The sequence below is a fragment of the Varanus komodoensis genome, unplaced genomic scaffold (genome assembly GCF_004798865.1).
Source record: "Varanus komodoensis strain SLA01 unplaced genomic scaffold, ASM479886v1 scaffold36, whole genome shotgun sequence".
Classification (NCBI taxonomy): Eukaryota; Metazoa; Chordata; class Lepidosauria; order Squamata; family Varanidae; genus Varanus; species Varanus komodoensis.
Window position 1 is genome coordinate 4,104,484 of NW_025335873.1, and position 23,422 is coordinate 4,127,905.

Sequence of the window (23,422 nt, forward strand, 5' to 3'; positions counted from 1 at the left end):
TAGGCGAGACCAGACTCTGAGGTCCCAGGACAGCTGTCAGTGGGAACTGGGTATTTTCTTTGGCAGTGAGGAGTGGGGACTTGAACCCAGACCTCCCGGTTCCCCAGCCCAGCACTCAGTCCATGACACCACCCTGGCTCTGTCCTGCATAAATAGCCACCACACAATATTCCTCCGGCAGAGCAACATCCGCACAGCCCTGAATCTTCCTCCTGGACTTGCGTCTGAACTTCGGTGTGCTTTGGGCTGGCTGCAGTGGGGGTTCAACTGGGAGCTGCCCAGGGATAGGAAGGATGTGCTTGTGACTTGCACATCAGGATAATTTTGCAAGCTGATTGCAACCCGTTCCAAAGATGATGGGATGCTTGTTTCTTCTCTGCTGTTGTTGGCAAGGACATAAGCTGCTGATGCTGTAATGAACGTTATGCCTAACGATGGAAGCATCCCATTGCTTTGACTGCATCGATTGCGTTTATAACCAAGGAGCTATCAGTGAGTTCCGTGGCAATGTGGAAAAGGGAAATGCCAGGGAAGAGTTACCTGTAGGAGTTGGCTTTGTGTGTTAGCATCTTTTAAAATGCGAGGTGTGGCAGGATTGCCCCCTGTTCTGTGCCTCAACCAGGGTTGGCTGTTGGCCTGGCTACCAGATCACCCGCAATCCTGGCTTGTTTTGGAGAGGTGCTCATGCAAACATAGTTGTTTCAGGGTTCAGGGTGGTAGCTAACCATGCCAACTACCAAGTTTTGTGTGTGTGCGTGCGTGTGTGTGGTAGGTGGCTTGTTGACCACACCACCATGGCCAACTCCACATGACACAACAAGTTGTGGTGCATTCTTGTGTGTTGGCCAGCACACAGTGTTTGGCCTTGCATGAATTAAACCAAGATGGCCTGTTGTGATAGGCAAAAAGTCCAACCTACATTAGGAGGTTTATAAACTGGGGACACAAAAGAGGTTGAGAAAATTGTGCCCTGCTCACTGCAAGAAACAGGCGTCTCAGCTGAGGAGAGACTTCACCCTGGAGAAATGTGGTCCTCCAACTGTTTTCAGCAGAGGTACCAGTTTTTGCCTGGTTAGACGTCCGTTAGACGCATCTGTTAGACGTCCGTCAAATCCCACAGTGAAGCCAGAGGGGAGCTATAAATGTTCTCAAGGATGAAGGAGAGCTGCTGGGAGCCAGAGGGGTGTTGTGGTTCCAGTGTTGGGCTGAAATGTGGCAGATCCGGGTTCTAGTCCTCCCACCGGCCATGGAGCTCACTGGGTGACTTTGGGCCAATCAGCCCCTTTCAGCCTAATTCACCTCACAGGGTTGTTGTGAGGATAAAATGGAGAGGAAGAGGCCCATGCAAACTGGCTTGGGTCTTTGCAGTGGGGAAGGATTGAGCTATAAGCATGATAAGCAAGGGAGAGTTGTTTATTTGATGTATTTCCTATCCCATAATATCTAGTGCTCTCGACAGCTGTCTGAAATTTGCATTCAGTCCTGCTTCGGCCCATACACAACACCACCCTTAATTATTCCTTCTGTGCACCATTGATCCTTTTTGTTACAAGCAGAGGCATTTAGGCTCTGCAGTAATTAATCTGAAACATTTTGCATGTGCAGACTGCCCTGTATATTGATAGTACGGAGGACGATGGCATAACCCAGCTGGGAACACCACTCCTGTCTTGGGCATAACTGGTCACAAAGTTGGCATAAAATATTATGTCAGTAGAGCTGCGTCTATTAAAATATTGATCCTTGGTTTGTGTTTCTAAGATGATGTGGGTAGCAGTTCCTTCCGAGGCTTGCTAAGGGCAGCTGTCCTGGCAGAGTGGCGTAGCTGCAGCTTCTCATGAGCACAGTATGGTACATCTGCGGACTTTCAGTTTCTGTGGATTTGAAGACATGGTCAACTGCCCATCGCAGTGTGACTTCTGGCTTGTTTCATGTTCCTCCCACTCATGTTTATCCTACAAAAAGCAAAGCAGAATTATCCTCCAGTAAAGTTAAATTCTGAGCATAAATTAGGTAAAGGAATAGCGTGTGTTTTAATGCTAGTTGTGCTTCATTTCATTTTTCTCTAGTCCTGGGGACAAATCAGGAATTGTGTGTTGCTTCGCCCCACCTTCCCAAATCTGTTCCAGCCCCTTCTTTGTTTGAGAATCACATTTGCCTTCCAAATGTTGCCATCTAACAGAAAGCATGCTAATGACCACCTTTATACAGATTTAATGCATAAATAAATAAAACTCCTTCAGCTGTCAGGACATGATTTAAAAAAGAATGTTGAGAGAGACTCCAGTTTTAGGATTTTGCATTTTGTTGCCGTATTCTGGGCTCACCCTGCCCTGTACTATCAACACTTTCCTGCAGAAGTTTTGCTGGAGAACATTTTTGAAATGATTAGCAACTAGCCAGATGCTGCACTCACATCACCCCAAGCAGTAATTTTGGCTTTCCCATTGTTGACTTGGAGATGCATAGTTCCTCTTAATTGGAATATTCCCAACAGAGCCATAAAGAATCAATATGAAACCTGAAGCTGCTCATTTCCCCCCTTTTTAGGACTCATCGGGGCCTCATCCTTGTTGTGACCATGACGATAATCTGAGTTTTAGAATGGAGTCATGTATAAAAACAAATTTGCTGCTAGGTCTTTTTTCTGGATTGACCAAGTGTACCATTGATGTACGAGCCGGTTCAGTCCTAAAACTTGTTGCAGTTTTTGAAGAATACTGTTTGGGCAACACACAATTGTTTTATTTATTTTGCATTTATTAATAATAAGTGCATACCACTTGATATAATAAAAAGACATGTATTTGTTGGCTGGGTCCATCTGATGCAACAACTATATATTCAAAGCTTCCATATAGCCTTTAAGTGCCTGATTCTGACTAGTCTTGGAAGCTAAGCAGGGTCAGGCTTGGTTAGAATTTGGATGGGAGACCTTAGTCCTGCATTGAGTGGGGGGGGGTGGACCCCTTCTAGGCCCCTGCCTACTAGATAATTCTATTATTGGTATCATGCCACAGTGGGAAGTTTTGTTGTCTGAATCCAATCTGATTCTACAGGATTGCAAAAGGCAATGGATTTCTTATATATTCCCAGTCAAAACTCAACTTTAATTCACTGGAATTCAGTAGGATCCAACCTCACATGTACCTTTATCTGTCTGTCCTGTGCCTGCTTTATTTTTAATATAAAACTAGTGCAAACCATTGTCAAAGGCTCAGGAACATGCTCGTGAGATTTTTAGGATGATGTGGTACAGGTGGAGCTCCGTAACTCTTGGACAAAATCCTTCCACAAATGGATTTTGCCAATTCAACTGGCATTACACCAAAACAAGGTGTGTTGCTGTCAGTCTGTTCCGAGGTAGGCATCTTGCAAGGACCTTGAAGGTGAATATCTGTCGTGGTAAGCTGCCAGATTTTACCATGTCACCGTAGAACTAATCCAGGAGATGCTGCAGACATCAAGAAGCAATTCTGCACATGTGAACTTGTTCTTATTCTTTAGGAACTTCTGCTCCTTCTCCTCTGTCCTTCTATGTAGTTTGGAGGAGGAATTTGGCAAGCTTTTGCAAATCCACGCGAAAGAGCTATTATTTTTTTCTCTTAGCACTCTTAAGAATCTCTCTCCCTGCCAAGCAAGCCCTTTAGTCTCTCGGATGTAAATTCAACTGAAGGGGTTAGCTTAGCCAGCTCCGAACTGCTGACCTGCACGATTTCAAAGCGGTTTGCTGCTAGGAAATTGCTTCCATTGAGGCGAGAGCTTACCATAATGGCAAAAGGAGGCATTTTCTAAAGGTCTGGACAATAGATGAAATGGCACGAAATTAGTTTCACTGGAACTTGCCTGGTCAAGGTCTGTGTGCACGCCTTTTCGTTGTCCACTGGAGGAAATGAGCTCAGGTAAAGCTGTTCAGAGGAGATGGAGTGTGTGTGTGTGTGTGTGTGTGTGTGTGTGTGTGTGTGTGTGTGGAGGGGGGCAGAGAGAATAATGTTAGGCAGAATATTATCTTTACCAAAGAGCACATGATGTATGGCTGATGAGCACGGGTTACTGTGCAATCTTGTTCATGGCCGCAGTAGGTCCAGGAGAATGCATTTCCACATACAAGTGTACAGGACTGCAATAAAAGTTAGTCCGGGAAGAGGGAGTAGGGAAGGTCCTTGAAGACTGAGGAAGCAAGGCAGGCCGAAAGCAACTCAAAGCCTGTACGAACTGGATTTTCTCCCTCTATCACTGTCTACTCTGAGGGAAGGAGCCGGCTCACGTTTTAAATGTTATTGGACATGATCTGGCTGATGATCATGGGTATTTGAAAGCTGCTTGCGAGGGGAGAGAAAAATAAATGGGGGGGGGGGGTGAACCGGGCGCAGGCTGGACTTGCAGGACCCTGGACAGCTCCCAGCCGCCAGCTCGCTCCCAGTCTGGATCGCGGCGCAGGCGGTCTTTTCTTCCTTGGGCCGGGCGACGGGTCTGAGGCTTGGCTCCTTCCGGAAAAGCAGAGAGGCTTAAAGGAAGAGAACCCCAGCTTGGCACCTGATCCCCGTGTGCATTTCAGGGCAAGCACCGGGGAGCCTCAGACCCTGGCTTAGAGGGGCCCATCGAACCCAACTTGTGCTGTTGGACCGGGTTCAAACACCACCCGTAACAAGGAAGAATCTGGGCCTGCGAGTGAGTTGGAGGGGTGATTTAGGCTCCACTATTGTAACTGAAACTTTAAGGTGGAGGAACTGGATGCAGTCTGACTCTGCAATGCATTCCAGGTCACTGGGGGTGCAGTTTTGGATGTGCCCACCCGCATGGACAGGTGTCATGTCGGAAGTGCCCCAGGTGGTGGGGCCTGGAGAATGAGAAGATGTTGAGCAGCAGGGAGATCTGAGACATCAGGTCAAGAGGAAGGGCTTGGGCCTTTCTTTGCATCTTCCTGCTCAAAGCTCAGGATGGGATGATGATGATGAGATGATGATGATATACTGCTACTTAGCCATAAAAGGCTCTCAGGGCAGTTTACAAAACACATGCATTCAATTGACAAGATACAACAAAATACAATATAAAACAAGGTACAAGAGTTCAAAAGAAACAATAGTCCTCAGAGGAAGGGGATTAACAAGGCCTAGCTTGGTTTTGAGAGGAGGTCCTAGTCAATAAGACTCATGGAGACTGATGCCTTTTATACTGGCCTAGCTGGCAGGTCTGAATGCTCTTTGCCGGTCTCCCAGTTCTCACTTCCGGTCATTTGGGGACGGGTTTCTGGAGATCAAATCTGTGTCACAGTGTGGAAGGGACTTGCTCTGGGGCCACCGTCCCCGTAGTTGAGCGGAAAGGTCCCTGCTGCGTGGAAGCCAGTACTTTGGGGTGTGGAGTCAGAGTGTGGCAAGCTTTGGCATGTGTACCTGTGTAAACTGATTTATGGAAACAAGAGCCCAAAGGCAAAGAAGTTACAGACGGAGATGAGGTTTGACCACTGCAAGGGGGGCTGTTTTTGGCGGTTCCATTTTGAAAACCGCTGGCTTGGTAGGTTCCTGGGCTTAACACGCTTGGTGTTAGAGCTGTGTCTGGATTCATCGACTTCTTATTTCCAGACATAGCTGCTTCTCCCCTCTCCCCTCTCGGCACCCTGCTCAAAGTCAGGCCGATTTCATTCTAGAGTTATGGTTTGGAGAAGAAGGGACTTGGATCTGGGTCCTTGCTAGTGTGTTCTGAAGCTTGTGTTGCCATCAAGGCAAATTTTGCAGGCAAGGGGGAGCAGCTCCTGGGTTTGTCTTGGAACGCACAGATATATCATGCCAAATCTGCAGGGAGCTGTCGGTGGGGGTGGCTGTTCCATTTGTGTTGGATGGGGAAAGGAACAGCTGCAGCTAAGCCTGCAACCCACAGGCATCTGAGCTGCAGTGTGGTGATTCAGTCTGGCTTGGAGAACTCAAGCAGAAAAGTGGCACCTCTCATGCAAACGGCTCTCGTGTTCGTGCTGGCTCAGAACAAGGTGCCAGATCCACCCATCCAGAGTAGGATGGAACGCCCAAGCTTTCTTTTTCCATAGCATTAGATAACTATTATAGAAGCAGGGCTGACCCAGATTATTTTTCTGTCTGGAGCCGAGAGAGATGGCACCTGCCCATCCCATGTAGGAAAGCCAATGGGACGGGGGGTAGAACCTTTCTCTGGGAGGACAGGACCTTCTACCATACCTGGACGCTGCTTATTCCAGTCCTTTTCTGCTAGCCTCCTGCCTCTTCGTTGCTCTTTCTGCTAGTCAGTAATACCCTCTCCCGCGGCCACCATTCTTTCTCCTTCCTTGCCCAATGGGATACCGTGAGAAGGGCCAATCACTTTGCCAGAGATCTGAACTGGATGAAGATGGATTATGAAATTCAGCCAAGGGCCACCAATTGCGTACCTGGGGTCTAATTGCAACCTCTCATACAAACAAGCATCAAGGAATACTTTTTGGGTACCGAACCTCACTGAGTGTAAAGGGTCCTGATCTTATGATTGTCGAGCAGAAATGGAAACAAAAGCTATGAAATGAGGGGAAACCAGAGAATCAAAGCATAGTGGAATTGGAAGGGACCCATAAGGCCATCGGGTCCAACGCCTCAAAGCATCTCGTTGGGTGGTACAAAATGATGAGAAAGATTACAAGCTTTTCTTAATTATATTATGTTCTGACTGTTCTTATCTGAGGTTTATATGGCAGTACTGAAAATCCAGGCTTTCGTCAGTTCACTCTAAAGATAAATAGAAATTTGGAAGATGGGAAGATGGGTAATGTGATGGGATCAGTCTGTCTGTCTGTGTGAACTGGGTGAGACTCAGTTCTTGTTCTTTGGCGTCGTTGGTTGCGTACGTGGACGGATCCTGGAAAGACTTTAAATGTGTGAAAGGGCTTGTTGCATCTGGGGGCGGCCACGATCGCCCGTGAATTGCACCAAGACTCTCTGTGGGGCAGGCCTAAAAGGGGCTCCTTCCTGGTCTTAGAATTCTGCAGTGGGTGAACCAGGCCCTCACTCCTTGCTGACTTTGTGGTTGGATTCTGGAGGGGAGGCCACCGAGGAAGAGGCGATGGGGTGGCTGGAAGATCGAGGCAGGCAGGAGCTTTGAAATTGCACCATGGTCGCTGCCCACAGTTTTCCGGGCTCACCGTGGCAGCAGACTTGTTTGGGAAGAGGTGGGAAGGGGACCTGGGAAGGAGGGGAAGCCCTTGCCTCGCCCAGTGCCTGAGTCCATGGTGAGACATCCGGAGAGAGGAGCAACCGAGTAGAGGGCTTTTGTGGGTCTTGCTGGCTGGCTCTCCACCGGTGGGACCACCCTGAGGGTAGAGCCTGCAGTGCGGGGGAAAGGGAAGGGCTGGAGAGACGTTTCCAGCTTGGGATCAGCACTCACTCCTCGCAGGAGCAAGGGCTATTGCTCAGCTTCAAAGCATCTTGTTAGTGGGGAAGTGCCACTCATGATCGGCGTTGCAAAGGACCTTCTGGTGTTTTGGAGCTGGGCGTGAAGAAGGAAGGGGTGGATGGGCTCATGGCAAATACCTTTGCAGCGTCCAGGTGACATCTAGCAAAAGTCATCTCAAGAGCTGCTTGAGCTTCAAGATGGCCAGGAATGCAAGGTTGGGTAAAGGTAAAGGTTTCCCATGACACTGAAGGCCAGTCATGCCTGACTCTAGGGGGCGGTGCTCATCTCCGTTTCCTAGCCGAGGGAGCCAGCGTTTGTCCACAGACAGTCTCCGTGGTCATGTGGCCGGCATGACTAAACACCGTGGTGCACAGAATGCTGTTACCTGCCCACCGAAGTGGTACCTTTTCATCTACTTGCATTTGTGTGCGTTCGAACTGCAAGGTTGGCGGGAGCTGGGACAGAATATGGGAGCTCATCTCGTCTGCGGATTCGAACTGTCGACCTTTCGATCAACCAGCCCAGCGGCTCAGCAGTTTAACCCAGTGCATCAGACGCTCATGAATCCAGAGTACATTTCTGGTGCAAATCCTAAGCATGTGTGCACAAAAGTAAGTCCCACTGGGTTCAAGGGGGCTTAGTGGAACTTGATCAGGCATGGGGCTAGTCCATAAGACATGTGAGGTAGAGAAATGGATGCATCAGCATGTCATGAGGGGAGCCAGCTGGAGCTGGGGGTCAGACTAGATGGCCCAGGAGGCCCCTTCTGACGTGCTCTGTTTCTATGGACTTTTAGCTTACATTTCCAAAACTGCAGAGCCATAAGAGCTTTTCCATGTCATAAACCATATAATATGGAGAACCCTGCATTTTCAGCTGCCTGTTTTCAGAATTTCAGGGCTGTATGGAGTTGAAAATAACCCAGGGAACATTGGCTAATGAATAAGGGGCACATCATTATTTTACCACAATACTTTCAAATCTGCAGCACATTTGCAAAGGAAAAACAACAGAATCAACCCACCTCCAACCCTGCTAGAACTTTCTTTGCCTTCTTAACAGCAGAAGCTTTTCTTAAACAGCAATAACCATGCAGGGTTCTCAGGAAATTGATTTCCTTAAGGCGATTCCTCTGGTAACACTTTCTGACTTTGGGTTCTTAACCGAAGTCTATCTGCAAGCCTCCACTAATAGTATGCTCTGGAACCAAAAGTTCACCTCATTTAGTCACTCCTCAGCTTTCAAAACAGGCTTTTCACGCTCGTGCCCCTGAGAGCCAGTATTGATTGAATGCTTTGATGAAACAATCCAACCACACCACAATTTATCTGCGTGCCCGGAGCACTTTCTGCTGCATACATTTTTCTATGCATGTCCAGTAAAGAGGCCGCAAGGCTTTTCTAGTAATCTAGCCAATAATAATATTATCCTTCTTTTTTGCACATGACTTTTCAGAACATTTTCTTAGTCGTTATTTCAACAGCATGCAGAGAAAGCCGCAAGCAAAGGCTTCTGCGGTGCTTATGACCCTGTCTGGGTTTCTTTGCCCCTGCAAAATCCAGACTGCCTTTCTCTGCCCAAGTTCATGCAGCCATGATAAACCATGATGGCTTGCAGGCCACATTTGTTACGAAGTGGCTTGACTGGTTGTCCAAACCTGGCCAGGGGGGCTTTTGTGAGAAGCCATGCAGCTCGGTCTGGAAATGCAGCAGGTCCCTTTGAAGCAAATTTGGCTCATACAATCCTCCACGGCTCATCATATTGCACAAACCCTGCCTCAGTGCTATTGATTTGCACTTAGCTTCCATATCAGGGATGGGAAGGGTGAAAGAGCAGGGACAAAAGCTGCTTAAAGAGGAAAATGGGCAAATCTTTCCTCTGCGGCCAGACTTCTGATAGCCCATCATGTGCTTTCAGTGGGTCTTGGCTTTAATGTGTTTAAAAATCTCATATTTTTGTACCTTTTTTATTGCAATTATATGCTGCTTTGGAGAGGTTAGTCTTTGTAAATCAGCCAGAGGTTTCTGGCTATTGGATGGCCTAGAAATCATCATCATCAAATGACATAAAAAACACAGACAAGGGGGGGGGGGGTCTTCATTTCTCACCAGCTTTCTGTGCCCACCTCCACTAGAGCTTGCTTAATTAATTAATTAAGGGCCACCAGACCAATTCAGTAGGATATAAGTTAATTAATTTATTAACTTATTAATTAATTAAGTTAACCAGATTGTCTCCCAGGTGGACTGTCTGAGGCTCTGCACACAACCCACCAAATTGCAGTGGGTTAGCGTGATGTGAAAACCTGCTCAATGAGCATCATACGGGGAGGGTATATTTGAGAAATTTGCGACAGTCTCAAACGAATTTCAGTTTCCAAGAACACAACCTTCGGGTTCTGCAGCAGGCAGTTGTCTTCTGCCTTGCACAAAGTCTGGAGACCAGAAGACTTTTTAAAAACGTTCTATACTTTTATGTAGAAAAATATGGAAAACAAAACAAAGAAAAATATGAATTTCTCCTAAAGGTTAAGGCATGAATATGCCTTCGGCATATTTGGGAGGGTATCTGAGCTTTTGGGGGAGTACAAATTATGCAACTTAATTTACACTGGTGTGCAAAGGGGTTAGAATGGCTAATGAACATCTAGCTGGGTTCTGACCATAACCTGGATGGCCAGTTGCTATTGATCTGTTTTTCTCCATTTCATTCAAGATCTGCTCCTTGATTCCCTGAAGTGCTCATTTCAGCTCAGAGCTGAAGGAAGTGGGCAAGCGGCCAGTTCTGAAATGAAATCCTAGCTGTAAACAAGGTGGTGAAGTTGTAATTGGTAATCTTTATTTCCTCTTCCCGCTAGTACCCTAGCAGCACTTTGTAATTTGGCCACTGCCTCGCCGGACTACTTGACACTCTGTAGCTTGACCTAATGGTTCCACATCCGTGAGAGGCTGTTTAATTTTCATGAGCTGCTTTCCTCTGGAGGGATTTCCTTGGGCTGGCTGGTGACTGAATTATGTTTTAATAACTCAAAATGATGGTTTGATCGTTCTGCATTCAGAGATATCTTGCTTTGGTGGATCTTGATTATCTCTTGTGGCTTCCTCTGTGAGTTTGTGGAGAGACCAAATGAACACCCAACCATCAAAATTGCCATGTGCCGCATAGCATTTGGACAGGAAGTCCTCAAGCAGAAGCTGGTTGTGGAGGTGAATAAGGAGTAGCACCTGCCTGGCATTCTCTCTCAGCAGCTTCCTGATGTGTTGTCCCTTTTCCTGGGAAAGGAGCAATGAAAAAGGGACAATTAGGCAGAATCGACTGAATCTCCACAAAGCTCGCTGGGTGAACTTGGGCAGTTGCTATCCCGGCCTCTGTTGTGAGAATGAAAGCAGGAACCTTACCTATTTTAGCTTTTAGTATTTTGTTCTGGAAGGCCTTTGCAAGAACCTTTGACTGCAGGCGCTTACGAAACCCCCTCACCTTATCCACCAAGCATGCCTGCCTTCCAGTTAATCTCCTGCTTCCATTTATGGAGCGGAGGCTTGGCAGAGTGAGAGGAAGGTCAGTGGGAACTGTCCCTTGTTCCTTGGAAGACACCCAAAAACTTTGGGCGGACAAATGAGTTTGCAAGATCTGCCAAATTGTACCTGAAGCATTGGATCTTGCGGTGGGACTATAGGGATCGTGGTGACCCCTGAAATGAAGCATGGTTTGTTTGTTTATAAAATTTGTATGCTTTCCAATTACTTGCGACTCTGGATGGCTTACAGCATAAACAAATTGACAACCCACTCTGGCTGCAAGTTAATATAAATACAACAGTAAAATTCAATATTAAAAGATATTAAAATATCGATTAAATAAATAGGTCTTGACCTGGTGCTGAAAAACATGTAATGACAGTCCAGGTGGACCTCTCTGGGGAGCGCATTCCATAGTTGGGGTGCCACTGCAGAGAAGGCCCTCCTCTGGGTACTCCGGAGTTTCAATTTTATCAATTGCCAGTTTTGCGTCTGGGCTCAGTCAAATTGATTGATTGCTGCTTATTTTCTGAGCCCAGAGCAACCATCCTGTACCTTCCTCGATACCTGGGAGCAAGCTCCTTTGGACTTGATGCTGAATCAGCATGCACAGGATCACAGTGCTCATGCTTTAGGCTCACAAGTGTGCACAGACAGTCTGCAGCATCCCAGCCGTGCCCTCAGATCAGCAAAATCTGAGGTTCTTCTCTGTGAACTCCAGGTGCAAAGGCAAGGCGGTTAAGCTCAAGAGGCAGGGAATCTTGATGGCACCATCACTCAGGAATGCCCTCCCAAGAGTCGGCCACAAGGCTGCGCCACAGCTTGCCTGCGTGGCTCCACACGGCGCTCACTTGTCAAGCTAAGCTGGAAAGGTGTGGGCCTTCAGCTGGATGGGTGACCACAGGTGGAAGTGAGCGGGAGGTTGGACTCAGGGGCCATCTAGGCTCCTCTCCTCTCCTTCCTCTCCTCTCCTGGCTTTTTGAGAAAGGTCTGCAAAACCTTCTCCAACTTATGACAACCCTCAAAAACATCCTCTCCTTGACTACCTTGTTCAGTGCAGGGAGGTAGAACTTCTTTCTTGAAGCTCCACCTTATCTTGGCTGAAACCTGCCAGGTTCCGTGCCCCAACTGTGTGCGTGGGCAAGGGCCAACGTGGGCAGGACCGGGGCCCAAAGCCAACAGAGTAGTGGGTGTGATGGTAGGAACGGGGGCCGTTCTTCCTGCAAAAGAGCTTCCAAGGGCTACCAACTCTTAGTTCTTCTTTTGAGCTTTATAGGAGAAATCCATAGCAGTGAACTTATTTTGAGGTTGGAGTCCAGCCCCATGGAGTTCTCTCAAGCAACTCAAAAATAAAGCTGCATTGATTGTGGAACCCCTTTGACCAGGTTTCTGCCATCAGTTTGAAGCCATCAGGACTCAAGTTTCTTCTCTTTTCCTTAAAGAAAACCAAGCAGCACCTCAGGTTGTCAGAGGGGTTGTGGCCTGGGGTAAACAGCACACTTTCTGTTTAGATGGTCCCAGCAGCAATTCTTGAGGGTATACTTCAGACTGGCAAAGATTTCAGAGCTCTCTCTCACGAGATTTGGACTCCTTTGTTTACGGATCAGCAGCCTAACTCAGTGTAAGACAAATTTCAGTGCTCAGTCAATACTGGATCCTTGTTCAGGGCTCTGCATGAAGGAGCTCTGTTCACAGCTGCTTATTTGCATTCATTTGTTTGGCTTGCAGAGCTGGCCTTCCTTCCTTCCTGGCAGAGATTTGGAATGAGCTGGATGACCTGGCATGCTCCAGCCACAGATAAGTTTCTTTGCATGCATTTGGTTGAACAGTCAGCCTTAGCTTTACAGAGTAGGGAAATATCTTGGAGGGATCTTGCCCACCGAAGATCCGCCCAAGGTAGGATCTCCAGGGAGGAAGACTTCAGTAACAACAGTATCCCAGAGAGATGGCTGTCAAGATTCTCCTTAAATTCCTCCGGCAAGCCAGCTTCTTTTGTTCAGAGCAGCTGGTTCCCCCTGGGTCAGTGCAGCTCCTTATCCACTGCGGCTTTTCTTTTGAGCTTCAGAGGAGCTTTCCATGATGCTCCACTGGGAGAACCTATTTTGGGGGCAGAGTTCTGCTTCAGTGCAGTTTCCGGCTGTTGGCTCTTGTCCAGCCTTCTGGAGCCTGAGACCGTGACTGCTCCAACTTCCGTGTGGCCACCATTCAGCCCCTTGATGTTCTCCTATCAGTTCCAGGCCAATCATATCCAGAAGTGGCTAGTAACCCTCCTTGGTTAGCCAGTGTCCTTTGCACAGTGGTGGCCAGAACTGGACTCCTGCCTCCCCCTGCGGTTCTTGCACCAAAGAAACCCCGGGACAGAGCAAGGACGTCTCAAGAGTCATTTCCAAATCCGCAATCAGAGAAATCTTGCCTTTGCCCAGACATGCTTTGTGAAGAACCCTGTGCCTTTCACAGCCGAGTTAGAGGCTCACACGCATCCGGGGTTGGCATCAGGCAGGGCAACTCCAGCTGTCTAGAATTAGCACCAGGGAGCAGAAGAGAACGGGATCAGCGTAACTCCACATCAGGGCTGGCTTCTTCCCCGTGACCCCAGCATTCTCCTTTCCCCCCTCCAAGGCCCAGCTGAGATCCCAGTGTAGGAGCAGCATGGCTGGCTGGCTGGCTGGCTGGCTGGCTGGCTGGCTGGCTGGCTGGCTGGCTGGCTTTCTTTCTTTCTTTCTTTCTTTCTTTCTTTCTTTCTTTCTTTCTTTCTTTCTTTCTTTTAATACTAAGTTTTATTCAAAATTTTAGTCCTAAAAACAAAGAAAAACTAAAAACAACATCAATCATCAGAAACATCGAGCCTGCTGGGTCAGCCCCCACATTTTTTTCCATTTATGATAACACAGAAACATAATCTATACGAAGTCCCATTTCTCTAGTCAATAATAAGAAGAGTCCCAAGTTTGATAGAAATCAGTATCTTCTTTCTCCTTCAATGACAAAGTCAATCTATCCATTTCTGCACAGTCCAAGATCTTTTTTAGGATCAGTTCATCAGTGGGTGGTTCTTCACTTTTCCAGTGTTGAGCAAATGCAATTCTCGCCGCAGTAGTTACATATAACATCAAGTACATTTCTTGTTTACTAATATCAGCAGGTATGATGCCTAATAAGAGCTTTAAAAGCTAAAGATTTTTGTAACATTTCCTCAAGCCATTTATGCATTTTAATCCAATACTTTTTCGCATTATCGCAAGTCCACCACATATGATAGAAAGTACCCAATTTATGTTTACATTTCCAACATCCATTTGACATATTTGGAAACATCTTAGCTAATCTATCTGGCGACAGATACCATCTATAAAACATTTTATACAGGTTCTCTTTATACGAAGTTGCTAACGTTACCTTATTATTTTTCTCCCACAGCTTTTGCCATTTTTCTAATTCAATATTATATCCAAAGTTTTGTGCCCACGTTATCAGGAGCAGCATGGCTCTTTCCAGGCCAGGCGTGACGGAGTGGGGTGGGAGATGGGTCTTGGCAGCCCCAACTCTGAGATCGGAGGTTCTCAGAGACAGGCATTAGTGTCACATTGCACGTCCATTCCCTGCCTTTCTTCCTCTTGCAAGGAGACCAAGGTTGCTCAAAGCTCCTCCTCGACTCCGTTCCATCCTTGCAACAAGAACCCTGTGAGGTAGGTTGAGCCGAGAGTCAGGGACTGGCCCCGAGTCCTCCAGGGGGCCTTCTTGGCTGAGCAGGGACTAGAACCCGGATCTTCCGAGTTCCCACCCTACACTTATCCACTGTGTTGCACCAGGACTCCCAAGAATAGGGTTAGAGGTAGGATTAGGGGTGGGTTCTTGTTCTAGTTTGAATTTTGGTGCATAGCTGGGATCGCCTTTGGTGTAGAATTTGAAGCGTGTATTGAATTCCTGCTCTGGCTTAGAACAACCTCATTATTTCGATCTTTTGAAACAAATGTTTCTGGCAGCAGATTAAAAGTGTATTCATCCATTTGTGGAGCACATCCCATTATCTTTTTCCTATATGCCCGAAGGTGTATGGACTCCTCCACTTTTCTTTTTGTCAAGACTTCTTTTCATTTGCCTTTCAAATCCCCTTGAGATTCTCTCTCTCTCTCTGTCAGTCTTGGCAGCAACCAGTTATAACAACATACTGCACATCTCTGGAGCGATGTAATAAGTGGGAAAGGCAGGGGGATCCAGGGAGATCTGAAGCTTTATTTGCCAAAAGGCAGGACAAAACCAACTCAGGCAAAAATGCAAAAGTGGGCGAAATGGGAACGGATACATTCGATTCCCAAAGCTCCTCCGAGTCTGAGTCGGTGCGTCCAGTCATGCTTGCGAGGCTGAAAGAAGCTTTCAGGGCCGTCTGCTCTTCCGCCATTTAGGCTGCTGCACCTTTCCTGCTTGCAAATTTGGCTCCGGCACCTGTTTTTATAAGAGACCTTAAATGTCCAGCCTTCTTGCTTTTCCGTATGAAATGAAAAGCTGAATTGAGATCAGCGTGGTTGAGAGTGGCAGGGCTCTGGTGGGACTGTACCACTTTTAATTAAGGTAGGGCAATTGGGTATTTAGGGGTTTTCCCCTGCAGATGCAGATGTTTCCTGTTCCAAATTCCAAGCATTCCCCTTCCTAGACACCATCGAGCCAGAAAGCTTTCTACGGCCTTTCTATGGCCTTTCTATGGCCTGGGGGCTTTCCCTCCTTAAAGACCCTCCCCTTGAAAAGTTTTCTACTTCTCCAACCTCCTCCAAGGCTACCTTCCTCTTCTGCATGGGTTAGGGTTCTCTCTCTCTCTCTCTCTCTCTCTCTCCCTCCCTCCCTCCATCTAGCATCTACTTACGTATCTGTCTAAGCTGGCTTGATGTTAGTGGAGGTGTACCCACTCCGGGTTTCAGTCTGAATCTTGAAGGAGCTATCCGTGACTTGAACCCTGCCCTTAAACTAGGACCATCACTGTGCGTAGCTCCTTTAAGGTTAGAGCCATGCCTGGACTGGATGCACCATTGCACTGATGCTGGAGAGACCAGTCTGCACCATGGGCTTGAAGTGGTACAGTCCCGCAGGAACAGCTGCATGTATTTCTGCTGCTGGGACTGAGTTCCCCAATGACTGCAGGGCTGTTACAGAGAGATGATCCCCGCGTTCAGGAGGATTAAGGTGCTGGACAGGGCGAAATGCTGTGCTGGGTTCCAGGGGGAACATGGGCTCTTGCGTGGTCTGGTAATGAAGTCCTGCCTCTTCTTTTCTTTCTTTCTAAAAACATGTTGTATTCTTAAGCTGTCCTGAGACGTCAGTAATGGGACGGTCCACAAAAGTTTTAAATAAATAGATCATCTTTTAGTGCACAACGGAGACATGGAGGTCATAGCCTGGGTGATGGTGGGGTTAGAGCATTGGATTGGGAGTGGGAGACCAGCCTCTGGCCCAGTGGTGGCAAACCTATGGCATGCGTGCCACAGCGGGCACACAGAGCCCTCTCTGTTGGCACACGAGCCAAGTCGCCCCAGCATCGCCCCAGCAGCCGAGCATCAGATAACAGCGCGCACAGGGGCCATGCGCATGCTTGGAAAGGAGTATTGGTGCCAGGCGGTGACGTCAGGTGCCGTGACTCATTAGCCACAACTCGTCCGAGCTTTCGCATGACTGGTCAGTGCGCTGCCAAGGAAATATATATGTATGTATGTATGTATGTATGTGTATTTGCTTGGACCGGCTGTGAGTTTTTTCTAAACTAAAACCTCAGTTTTCAGGTTTTATTGCAGTGTCGGCACTTTGGGATAAATAAGTGGGTTTTGGCTTGCAGTTTGGGCACTCGGTCTCTCAAAGGTTCGCCATCCGTGCTGTAGCGCCACTCTGCCATGAAAGTCGCTGGGTGTCTTCAGGCCCCCACCTCTCAGCCTGATCTACCTTACAGGGCTGTTGTTGTGCGGATAAGAGGAAGAGGAGCAGCCCCTTGGAAGTCACGTAATAAACAGAACCTCCTGCATCAGGGAGAGACTGGACTTGATGATGTATAGATACTCTTCCAACAACAGTACACGTTTCTGATCATATGACAGTTGAATCAACAACCGGTGATGCATCAAGAGGGGAGCCCTGTATGGATGTGTCGGGTGCCTGGCGCAGGGTACCTGGTACTGCCGGGCATCATTAGGAGCAGAGATTACCTGGGAAGGAAGTCGCGTGAGCACCAACCTTACACCCTGGGAAATATGCAGCACATGGTGTAGCTATTTGGAAAGGAATGTTTCCTATGATGGTTTCTTTCACATGGTCTCATCTCTCGTGCCATTCATACCATCCCTCCATCTTTGCTCCTGTTCCTCTGTCTCTGCTTGCCTGCCTGTCTCTCATGGACTGAATCTCGTGCAAGGTTTAGGATGCCCACCCCAGAAATCCAGCCTTCGGCAGAGTAAATGCACTGTTTCAGAAATGCAGTCGCTTACAGAGAGCTTCTACACAGGTCTCCTCGAAACTTAGCCCCTTTCCCCACGAATTAGCGAGGCTCATTCCCAGGTGAGTGTGTCAGGCTGCATGCTGAGACTTCCACTGGAAGAGAGCGCTCTCTGTGGTGGATCAGTGCTGTTCAGCCACGTCCACACCGCTCCGGTAACATATTCCTCGGTCCTGAGTGGTCTACCTCTTAGGGTTGGATGGGGGTACTTCTGGTTCCTGGCCATGCTTCTGTTTCTCACAGTCCTGTCTGATCTTAGCCTCCTAACTGCTCCCAGTGTTGTGCTCCTGTGTGCCTGACCTCTTCACGCTCCTTTTGCCCTGTGTCCGTAGGCCGCATATTGAAGATTTCAGCATGGATTCCTCCCTCTCACAGTAAGTTAGCTTCGTGTGGCGTTTGGTTCCTGGGGCTCTCTTTCAGAGAACTGGTTTTCCTTTCTTTCCTGTTGGAGTACTGGGAACTCTTGAACTGTTGCTGCATGGGTCATTGCGAGAACGTGAGTTGCTATTATCCATGGTGCTGATCAAAACAATCATTTTCTCTGATTTGGGGGCCTTGTGAGGATGGCAGTTCCAGGAAGAAGGCCATGCTTGCAGGTAACTCATGGCAAACGACGTCAACAAACTACATTTCCCAGAATTCTTTGGGGGAAGCCATGGCAGTTTAAAGCTGGATAAAATAGATTGTACACACAGATACATCATTTCATTGCAAGCTGCAAACCACATAAAATATGAGGGTGGGGGTTGTGTGTACAACTTCAGAAACTTGAACCTCCTTCTGAATAGAGGCCAGTTGGTATAGGCCAGAATTTGCATTGTTGACCTGGTTTTGTGGCTTATTATCTGCATGGGTGAGGGCGTAGCTAGTTCAGTGACCAAGAGATCATGGAGCCTCGCCTAGTGGTGGAACCTGCACTGCAGACAACCAGTTGCTCGGGAGCAGCTCTGCACGTTTCTCAGATGCTTCCCACAAGATGGTTCCTTCAGCCCTGTGGTTTTGGCTGCAGTCCGATGGGTAAACCAACCCAAGAGAAGGTCGGATGGACAACCTCTGGCAGATTGGATCTGAGAATGCAGAGATGTCTCCTGGCCTAGGGTCAGACCAATTTACCTCTTCTCCATTCCTTCCACTGCTGTGAGCTGGAATATGTTCCTGGGCTACCATCACATGCTAGTTTCATTTCACTTCCTGCGCAGTTTGTTAGTAGCAGGGAAAGCTTCTGGTTCCAATGTCAGAGGACGTCCCTTCCTCCATTTTATGTTGCGCTTCAAAGGAAGCATTCCTGGGGTTCCCTGGTGGTGAATCAGTTGGGGGAGTGAAGCTCAGCACCATGGACAGCTCCTTCAAAGCTCAAGTTAACACCTGCAAAGGACAAGGAGGCCCACCAGCTTTCCTTGGTTTGCACCAGGTGTTTGTCTATACATGGTTCTTCCTTTCAACCTTTGGATTCTCAAACCTGCTCACACCTTCGCAAGAAATTGGCTGTGAGTCTGCCTTTATACCAGGAGTGGAGAAACTGTGTCCTTCCAGAAGTTGTCGGACTTCCCAAATCAGAAGCTGTTGGCCATGCTGGTCAGGTTGAGAATTGGAGTCCAACAACGTCTGGTGGTCCACAGTTCCTCTACTCCGGTCTTCTATTGGCACAAATAAAACAGCCAGAGATTTTTTTTTTTTTCAAATAATGGGAGCTAGAAATGTAGGGAGGAGGGCTTTGAAAATTTGGGCTCCTGGAGAGCCCCTTGAGACGATGCCCTGGAACTGTCTAAGCTAAGGTGGACGGTCTCACCATTTTCTGGTTGGTTGGTTTAAGGTTTCAGAGAGAAACACAGAGGAATACATGCAAGGGCAGACTCCTTCTACCATTAATCCCCAGAGCTAGAGCTGGGGAACCCCTTTCTAGCAAAGGTTGCCCACCCACAGGACCACCCCCTTCTCCCCCATGCCTTCCCATCTGGTGGGTTGCCGAGGGTGGGGTGCGTGGCTTTGCAACCACAGCTCAAGCAGGACCTTGGAATCAGGTTGTCTGGCTTTGGTGCTGCAGGTGCCCCAGACGTGCTTTCATCTCTGAAAAGGAGGAGGCATTTTCACAGCTGCTTGCCAGAAAGGTGTCTCTTTCACTCAGCTATTCAGGGCAGACGGAGCATCTCATTCCGTGCCGCTCGTCAGCCCAGGGGAGATGCAGGCCAGCTCGAGTCCTCCAGACGTTTAGGACTACAGTCAAGCCACGCCAATGGGCTCCCCGCGTCTTAGCAAAAAAAAGCAGGAGCCAGTTATATGAGATGAATTGTTTCGGCTTCCTGGTTCCAGGAAAGATTAAAAAAGCTGCTGGGCTTCAGACTGATCATCTTTCATTAAGGAATGTAGCCGTTCGGAAGAGATGGATGGAGGGCGGGCGCTCCTGTTCCACTCCATAGAAGCTGCGCCTGGTGAAGATATTTGGAGATTTACGGGTGAATAACATGTCTTTCAGGGAACTGACATGGAGCCAGGGCAGAGGCAGGCATGCGGCTTCCCGTCCGTCCTCAGCAAGCAGCAGCAACTGGCGCTTAGCGATAGTTGCAGCTGTATTTATGTCATGAGGCCTCTTGCTCTGAAAATGAGGCAAGATATTGTCCTGTCCTCTTTGGATATATATTTATTTCATTGGAAACATTGCTAAACTGTACCAAATTAGCCTAAGGGCTCTCAGGACAGTTTACAATTTAGAAAACAATAGCAACCATAAGAAAAATAATATGTTATAACGACAGTCTATAACATAATTAACAATAGCGATAAGATAAAAGCTGATAAAACTAAATAAGTAGAATAAATAACAGATCAAATCAAATTAGCAAGTCAACAGTCCATAAACAGAATAATCCCAAATGATCTACAATGCCTTCATAAAAAATATAATAACAATAAAATTCAACAATTAAAATACTTGGAGAATAAAAAGGTCTTAGGCTGGCACCTAGAAGCAGAAGGGGTTGGTGGTGCCAGTCACACCTCTCTGGGAAGCTGCTTCCGTAAACAGGGTTCCATGGCTGAAAACGCCCTTCCCTGAGCAGCCATCTTCACTAGTGACCTCTGGCTATGAGCTTAGGATCCGGGCAGGTGTGTATGGGAGAAGCCGTTCCATCAGGTTTCCAGGTCCTAAACCGTTTAGGGCTTCATATGTTAGAGTGGGCACCTTGAAGCAGGCCTGGACTTCAGCTGGCTATTTGCACAGCTCCAGGAAGCCTCAAAAGCATGCCTGATCGGTGATGGTTGTGACCAGCTAGGAAGAGGCTGAGCCGGACTGGGATTTGATCCGGCTTTGCTCTTTTCAGCTGGAGAACCCCTGCAACCAGTGATGGTGTGTGGACAATAGGAGGGCTCCTGATGAAGTGCATGACTCCAACCCTGAAGCCAAATTGGGTAGCATCCTAAAACCCAGTAGAATCAGGGCAGCCATGCTAAAACAAGGAGGCTGTGCTTCTCTAGGATCTTCGTAAATCGAGTTTTGCTTGCAGCAGGGAGAAATCCTTTCTCACTGTGCTTAAACCAATAAGGACCATCAGGTGTGGCTCAAACCCCAAGCAGAATAGGTCCCCTTCAGACCATTTCTGGTACTTGCTAAGGGGCTGACACCCTGCCTCTGAAGCCCTCAGACCCAAACCTGGCCAAGGATCAAGTTTGCATTCCTGCATCATCCATGGAGAAAGAGTTTCTGTCGCCCCGTCTCTCTTTTGGATTCTTTCTCAGTGGGTTGTTTCTCAATGGCAGAAGTGTGCCGAGTCCATCTTCTAATATTAGGGCATTTTTAAGAACTAGGAACTCCTGTCACTGTCTTTTTGGGAAGGGCAAAGATGAGACCAATGCCACTATGAAAAGAAATCTCAATCTGGCTTTGAGACATTATAACTCCTGAATTCTGGCTCAGATGCTTCTGAAACTCTGCAGATAACTTACTTAAGGATGCCTCTAGGCTGTGTATCATTTTCAGGATTAACCTATCCTCATTGGGTATCCCCCAAATATCAAGGATGCTCATGCAAGAAAATCCTTGCACCTTTTTGTTTGACTTTTGACAGGTGTAATCTCTTCCTATGGGTTTCTTATGCCTGCCAGTGCTCATTGATTTCTGGGCAAGGGGTTGAAAAATTGTAGCCATTTTTCAGAATTTCTACTGATAATCTGTAGGAAGACAAGCCTTGTAAATCTTTCTTCTTGCAAGCCGTCCCAAGATGCTTGTAGTGAACAGCCTATGAAAGCTTTTAATAAATAATAAATCTCATCTTGGATTCGGTACCCAAGTCACAGTGGACAATATCAGAACTGAGATGTGTTGCACTGGGGCCCTTTTCCAAAGCAGTAAATTTGGAAATTGGGCCTAAAGACCATCTCTGGGGAGTGGTATCTGACTCTCATAAAAACGTGGAGGAGTGTGAATCTATTATTTTCTTAGCATAAACAGAAAAGAAAAAGAAGAAAAGTATCTGTAGAATAAAATAAAGTTGCCAAGGGATTTTAAAGAAGTGCAACCAATACATTCAAGCCCACATATTTCAAAGAAACTGCAAATATCTACCTTTCTGTCATTCAACACTCTATGGAAGTTCAGAAGAGGGAGAATTATTATTCTGTACACCAACGATCTCTTTAAGTCGATTATAGATCCTCAACTACTTTTTCCAGTAGTTTCCCATGGGATTTTGCCCATGGATAATTACCAGAGTGTGGCCATAGGAGGAACTGCAGGGGCTTAGGATCAATGCTGCCTCCACAGCCTGGCATTACACGTGTGTGTGTTTGTGTGTGATGGTGGGCCTTCTTCCATTTTTTTCAATTCCAATTACATTTGAATTGTTTGTCACATTTGCTCTTGACCTTTTGATGCATCTTTGCGGGAAAAATGAGCATCTGTCTATCTGGGGTCATGACAGCACTTCTGTTGGGGTAATTGTTCTGTTCCTACCGATTGGACCTGTTTGGGAATTACCCAGGCCCTAAAAATCGGGCTGGATGGTGAATGTGAAGATGAGCGCAACTCAGAACTTTCAGTCCAGCTTCTTCCTTCCTTTTCCTATCCAACTGTTCCAAGCAGCCCTGTAACATGTGCCTGTGCCTCTGTATGCATCGACTTGCAGAAAAGTATGTACCATTCCATCCCTCCTCTTCGTACAATTTTGACAGCACCATTTATCTCGCAGAACCATGCAAAACTATAATGGAAAATGATCTTTCCTTTACTGGCAACAGTCACGTACATTTCCAGAGGCATGATGTATCTATTTAATTTCTTGTAATATATGTTCTGCGGTGATAAATGCATTAATTTAAGAACATGGAAATCTTCTGTTTTAAAACTGAATTGATGTGTATTCCTCAGGTTTTATTTTAATAAGGATTAAATTAGTGTGCATTAATCAGATTTTTTTTTTTAAATACAGTACTTAAAGTTCTTGTCATACTTTCTCCCTCTTGGGATTTTAGTATTTGGGGTGGGGATTATGGATCGATCTTTCCATTTCTGGCCCATGCCAGTTTTGCCTGCATTTAAAAATCTATCTCTTGTGCCCAGTTTCCTCAATCTGCAAGTATGGTTTTATTTTCAAGCTTTACACAAAAATCCACATTGAAATAGGCAGTTAGTATAGTTTTTGTACACTTTGGGTGGCATATTTAAGCCAAGGACTGTATCAGGTGTGCAGCCTGAAGGACAACTGTATATTAGTTTGCGAAGAGCTGATCGGGTCAGTTTAAAAATGCAGAAAACACAAACCTTGGACCTAAAAGGACCCTCTTCTCCTCTTCAGCATCAGTGCTGCTTTTGCGGGGAGTGGATAGGAGCACGGCCAGGAAAGGCCAGGCTTGGATCAAGGGGGAGGGAGATCTTATCCCAATGTTGAGACCCATAGAATCGTTTCTTTATTTGTTTCAGAAGCATCACAATTAAGATAAGGCACATTACAGAACATATTATATCAGGGCATATTATAAAACAATACATTTAAAATGTGAAGTACAAAATTAAAATGTGTACAAGTTAAACAGATCTAGCCCAGAA

The 23,422-nt window shown here is 47.0% G+C and overlaps 1 protein-coding gene across 5 annotated transcripts in view; it reads left to right on the top strand.

Annotated features, from left to right (window-relative positions):
• KCNT1 (potassium sodium-activated channel subfamily T member 1) overlaps window positions 1-23,422 on the top strand; it is a 112,337-nt gene that overhangs the window by 32,900 nt on the left and 56,015 nt on the right. For 2 of the 5 annotated variants that reach the window (XM_044439957.1, XM_044439954.1), the window contains exon 2: window positions 17,718-17,759. The exons of the other annotated variants lie outside the window; for them this stretch is intronic. In XM_044439957.1, the coding sequence (XP_044295892.1) occupies window positions 17,718-17,759 (42 nt within the window). The remainder of the gene's footprint in view (window positions 1-17,717; window positions 17,760-23,422) is intronic. 5 annotated transcript variants of the gene reach the window in all.